Here is a 6,498-nt window from a genome sequence, read left to right as displayed (position 1 = left end):
TTTTTAAAAGAAAAATATAAATATTGTAAATTCTTAAAAATTCTATTTTTTCTTGTTCTGTATGCTACAAGTCCTGAAGTAAAGAAAGTGAACCGACTCCTGAGATAAGACTTAAAGCAAAATCTAAGTGGCAGCTAGCAAGGGTATAAAAAAAAATAATTAGATATACGAGGTAAGAAAGAAAAGAAAGTTGTATTTAACAATGCACAGTAAAATCTAAATAATAATTACAGAAATAAAACAAAAGCAAAAACACAACACTCAATACATTAAACACATAAATTAAAATTAAAAACTAAAATTAAATTCAATATTTCAAAACCAAAACAAATATATCCTTAACAATATACAGTGTGTCCACGGATGCAGTTAACAAGAGGAGAAACTCTTTTGTTTTTCACTTTATCGAAAAATGTCGCTCTTTATAAAAAGCCCCTCGAAAAAATGAGACTGTCATACAAACATCTTAGATTAGATTTACAGGGTGCTCATAAATTAAAAAAACACGAAAATACTCAAGAGAGAAATACCATTATTTATTATTTTACACAACATTTTTATATAACAAATCTCTTTATAACCTCAAATAATGTCCTAATACAAATTTTAAAATCAAAATTTCTATTTTGAAGGAAGTAGCTATACATATAGAGTAAAAGTCAGAATTCAAATATTTATTTTAAAATTTGAATTAGGACATTATTCGAGGTTACAAACAGATTTGTTATATAAAAATATTGTGTAAAATAATAAATAATGGTACTTCTCTCTTGAGTATTTTCGTGTGTTTTTAATTTATGAGCACCCTGTATATCTAATCTAAGATGTTTGTATGACAGTCTCATTTTTTCGAGGAGCAGAACTTTTTATAAAAAGTGACATTCTTCGATAAAGTCAAAAACAAAAAAAATCTTCTCTTGTCAACTCCATCCGTGGACACACTGTGTATACATTATTAATAAACTTTATTGTACTTAAATTCTCAAGTTTTTACTAAAGTATTTTATTAAAAACGTAAAAAATCAAAAAATCTTATTTTTTGATTTCTTTAAAATTGTTATTAACGATTTTTTTTAATAAAATTGTCCTTTAACATTTTTTAAATAAGCCATTTCGATGAGAAATTCAATTCTCTACAAAATTTTTCCTATGAACTATACCGAAATTTTGCTTCGTTTTCGTGCTATATTTAAAAAACTGCAAAAGTGCTTTTTCACTCCTATCTTCAATTTCAGCCCTCTAATTTAATAGCATCCCGCGGTTTTTTTTATGAAAAATGACCCTTTGAACGATTCATGCAATAAAATTTCTTGGACGTCGTAGTTCTTTTTAACCCTGTTTTTTTTATATACATATATTCGCCAGTCACAATGTTGTAAAGGAAGTTTTTCACCTTTTTGGCACCCTTGATGATGTCCTTCGAATGCTGAACTCTGAGCAATTTCGGTCGTCAGTTAACTTGTGCAGAACAAACCATGCTCACACTTTTCGGTAGCCCAAATGTTCGCCCAAAATGGGATAAATTGATGTTTTAGAGATGCTCACTTCTAAATCCATAAATTTCTATGGAGATTTTGGCTGATCTTTGATGAAGTCATGCACATTTTTGATGAAATCTGCGGTGGTCACAGATATCGGTTGACCAACACGGTGCTCATCATTTATGTCCTCACGGCCGTTTTTAAACCCACGTACCACTCATAAACTCTGCGACGAGATACACATTTGTTACCATAATCTTGATTGATTGATCAATCTGTTTTACTAAGTTTAAAATGTTGGATGCTCATTTTTGTACCGATGACAATGACATAAACATCATTTCAGACGCCTGCATTAATCCAAATGTCATAAAATTTTGAGTACATCGGAATTCAGTACATCAATGAAGCATCTACCTTTCTAAGGCATACCTTACTAGAAATTCTATTTTTGAAAAGTCCTGTTTGTTTACGTACATTACGTACATTATATTATCAGCACTACAAAAGTTATGTTGCTTGAAACTTTTACCACTGATGTTTAAATTCCAGTTGTTCCGTCTTTAGACGAACCAATTCCTGGCTGGATTGAAAACTTCAATGGCCCAGTAGGTCTGCTCTGTGGTGGAGGAAAAGGTGAATAGAAAATTATATTTAACATTACTATGATTAATGTCAAGATTTGATCAAACGAAATTTTTTTATTTGTTTGAATTTCTGTAACTAACACCGTTTTCCCTTATTTCTTTTTTTTTATGTAAAAGTAAATAATTTTTCAAAAAATATTGGTATGTCTTTAAACAATGGACGTGAATTGAATGAAACAAAACAATAGCGGGCCAAATATATTATATTTTTTTTATCATATTATTTCCAATCTGTGGTGGTTAATACTTTGAGAAATTACATCGATTTTGAATAAAAGCAAATATTTATCAATAAAGCATATTAAAAAATACTAACACCTGTTTAATATTATATTTCTAGGTGTATTACAAACATGTTATGGAGAAGAAAATTCCACTTTTGATTGGATTCCAGTGGACATTTTAACAAAGTTGTTAATTCTAATTACCTACGAAAAGGCCTTATCTAAGTAAGTGTCTTTAATATTAATTTTAAACATTTTATTGAAAAAAAGATAATCCTTCCTTATAAGATCTAGAAACAAATCCTAACGCTGAAGAATTATTGAAAATTATTTAAAACTTCTAAAATTACCAAATATACAGGGTGTCCCATTTTTATTCTGAAAAAATTCAGGAAAAGGTAGATCCGATAAAATTAAAGGGACTTTACTTATTTCGAAATCTGAACCCTTTCCGAAATACAGGGTGTTGAAGTTGATTTTTTTTTATTTTCTCTTAATATCTCTTAGAGTTATAAATCAATTGTTCTTAAATTTTTTGTGGTGAATGCCACAGTGCACTAATACTAATACACAAAATCTCAGCTGGACAGAAAGAGCCAGTGGCGTGCATTCTGCCGATACCTTTTATAAAAAGTATGTGTTACGCCACTGACTGATCTTCAAAATAATAAGTAGTTTCAATTGTCCGTACACTGCCGGCCCTTTGAAAGTGGACGATTTATTTTTCTAATGTGATGTGGTCTACTTTTTAATATGACAAGTTTTTATATGTCAGTGTCATTAGTAATTTGCTTGGTAATTCAAGATGCCGCGTTTAACGGAACCAGAGAAAGTGAGAGCTATAACTTTACAGAATGATTGGTCATTGCGTATGAGCTGCATGTATGCAAGAACAGCATATTTAAACTCAAAGAAAAATTGATTGCGGAGGGTCACGTACGTTATGTTCACGGAGGTGGACGTCGAAAAGTAAGCACCACCTAAGAATAAATCCTTTTGACATGGCAGTAGCGGCTTCCTTTGAGACGAATTTTCCTGGATCACTGCGAACTGCAAGGAAGCGGGTGAAAGATTCGGAACTGAAGAATTATGTGGCCGCAAATATAGTAGCTTTGACTCCCCAGTACAAAGAACAAAGGTTAGAGTTTGCAAGACAATTTGTAGGGAGCACAGACAATTTCTGGAAGAATATTATATTTTCGGACGAAAACAGTTTTCAGTCTTGCTCCGATGCTTCTGTCCGTGTCTACCCACCAGAGATTATAAGGTATTTGGAGCCTTATGTGAAACCCACACAGCGCAGCGATGGATTCTCCGTTAACGTTTGGGCTTGGATAAGCTGCCAAAGTCCTGATGTTTGTTGTAACTATGCTGTATCCTCAGAATTTCTTTTTCAAGCAGGATAATTGTCGTCAGAATGGTTCATTGATAACAACATCGATGTTTTACCTTGACCCTCAAGGTCCTGGGGATATATAGTGAAAAAAATTTACGGCAGAAACTTCCGTCCAGTTAACACCGAAGAACTTTGGGAGGCAATTGAAAACGCATGGGATAACATCACTGAGGATTATAACACGGACATTAATTTTATCAATGCCATGTAGATTGCAGTGTTATAGACAAAAATTGTGCCTGGACAAAATACTACCTTTACGAATCGCGTTATTTTGACGACGAAAAGTGTTTCATTTTTAGATCTCGTTGACGGCGAATGAATTTCCTACCTAATTTAGATTTGTTTTGCTTACTAGAACTAGTATGATAGACACATTAAATTTGACATAATGACAGCCGATTTGAACCTCATATTTTCAAGTCAGCTTCACACAGGCCAATTATAGACAATTTGCTTATAAGAGTCGTCCACTTTCAAAGGGCCGGCACTGTACATTGTTCTGCCAAAACGCATTTTCTTACGTTTTCTCCATAATAGGCATCGTTACGGAGTAAACTGACATTTTATAAAATCATTCCTGATCTTAATTTTAGCAGAACTGTCGTAATCAACAACTGAAACGCTCAACTCAATCACTATTCGTTATCTAAGAAATGTTGAAGCGCACTCCTGGCTAATTGAATACCATCTGTGATTACTGACAATGATACTTTTTTTTAAGTTGGAAAAAATTAAAACATTTAAAATTCTCTTAGTGATTTAATAACAAAAATTAATTATAAAATTAATGCATATTAACATTTAATAAACTAAACAGAAACTGTATCATGAATGTATCAACGAATATTTAAATATTGTTCAAATTGCAGGCCATTGGCTGCAGTACGGGCCTCACATCTTTTTCTGCATCTTCATTGCTCGTTTAATTTTTTGCATGACGAACCTATTTTGATTTAAATCATGACAGGCATCTCTAATTTGTTGTTGCAGCTGTTCACGTGAGGTGATCACACTTTCATATAACTTGTCTTTTATTATGTCCCAAATAGAAAAGTCCAAAGGAGTAATATCAGGCGAACGAGCTGGCCAAGGAACAGGGTCTCCGCAGCCAATCCATTTGTTACGATATTGCTCATTAAGCCAACCTACTACCGCCCTTTCTGAGTGGGCGGGTGCTCCGTCCAACTGCAGCCAACAATGTGCACGAAGCTGTAATGCCAAATTTTCCAAAACAACGGGAAGATCATGTTCTAGAAAATCTAAAAATCCAACGGAATTTAAACGTTGAGACAAAAATACAAGACCAACCAGTTCTCCGTAAATAAAACCCAACCAAACATTCACACTAAATTTATTTTGAAATGATGACGGCCTAATAGCATGCGGGTTTTCATGTTGTCACAAGTGTAAATTGTGATGGTTCACAACGCCTCGCCTCGTAAAAAAGCTTCGTCTGTTCACAGAACCTTAGGGACAAAATCAACATCATTTTCGATTTGATTTAACAACCAACAGGAGAAATTCATTCGATTCTGCGCATCTCCAGGGTGCAAATTTTGAACCTTTTTAAAATGATATCCATGTTGATGATCTTTTTTAAGAGTTCGCCTATACTACTGGTACACTTTCAGGAATCAACATCACAGATAATATTCAATTATCCAGGAATGTGATTTAACATTTTTTAGATAAGGAGTACTGAAGCCAAATTAAAACAACGTGAGCGTTTCAGTTGTTGATAAAACAGTTCTGCTAAAATTGAGATCATGGATGATTTTATAAAATGATGTCGGTTTACTCCATAACGGTGCCTATTGTGGAAAAAACGTAAGAATGCTTTTTGACAGAACAATGTACGGACAATTGAAATTACTCATTATTTTGAATATCAGTCAGTGGCGTAACACATACTTTTTATAAAAGGTATCGGCAAATACGGAATGTACGCTACTGGCTCTTTCTGTCGAGCTGAGATTTTGTATATTAGTACTAGTGCACTGTGGCATTCACCACACAAAATTTGAGAACATTTGATTTATAACTCTAAGTGATATTAACAAAAAATGAAAAAAAAAAATTCAACTTCAACACCCTGTATTTCGGAAAGGGTTCAGATTTCGAAATAAATTTATATAGTAAACTTCCTTTAATTTTATCGGACCTACCTTTTCCTGAATTTGATTAGAATAAAAATGGGATATCCTGAATACGTATTACTTATACGGATTAAAAATGTTACTGCCGAGGTACCTATACAGGGTTGTTTACGAGACCACTAGGTGAAATTAGCGTAATAACTTGTATCAAGGCACTATTAATTTTATATTCTGTGCAAAACCGTACTTATCTTATTACTCCAGTCGGCAGAGGCCGAAAAGTTACTGTTGGTGACATTTTCTTGATAACTCGGAAATAACTACACAGGTCTACTTTAAATGATGAGTATAATAACAGGCTAATTTGCTGACAAAGTATTTTATCAGGAAAAAAAGTTATTAACAATTTAATCGTGAAAATAATTTTTTTTAGTAGTTTTCTTTAAATAACTCAGCGGGATGACTTTGTACGAAAAAATGCTTAGGACATGATTTTGTTCGTAATAAAAATAGCTACAAAATGGCGGAGGCCCGATTACGAAATTTGCAATAACAAAGCCGTGAGATTGAAAAAACTGTATAAAACGTCAATTTTTTAAAGTTGCTGTAAAAATGTCAATTATAAACAAAAAGTGATAAAACTTTCGAAAA

At 32.8% G+C, this 6,498-nt stretch overlaps 1 protein-coding gene across 2 annotated transcripts in view; it reads left to right on the top strand.

Annotated features, from left to right (window-relative positions):
* LOC108914497 (fatty acyl-CoA reductase 1-like) overlaps positions 1-6,498 on the top strand; it is a 44,426-nt gene that overhangs the window by 15,947 nt on the left and 21,981 nt on the right. For both annotated transcript variants that reach the window (XM_023456407.1, XM_023456406.1), the window contains exons 4-5: positions 2,034-2,117; positions 2,469-2,577. In XM_023456407.1, the coding sequence (XP_023312175.1) occupies positions 2,034-2,117; positions 2,469-2,577 (193 nt within the window). The remainder of the gene's footprint in view (positions 1-2,033; positions 2,118-2,468; positions 2,578-6,498) is intronic.

Source organism: Anoplophora glabripennis, unplaced genomic scaffold (genome assembly GCF_000390285.2).
Source record: "Anoplophora glabripennis isolate ALB-LARVAE unplaced genomic scaffold, Agla_2.0 scaffold1312, whole genome shotgun sequence".
Classification (NCBI taxonomy): Eukaryota; Metazoa; Arthropoda; class Insecta; order Coleoptera; family Cerambycidae; genus Anoplophora; species Anoplophora glabripennis.
Note: the sequence above shows the minus strand (reverse complement) of the source record. Positions and strands in the feature narration are given on the sequence as shown.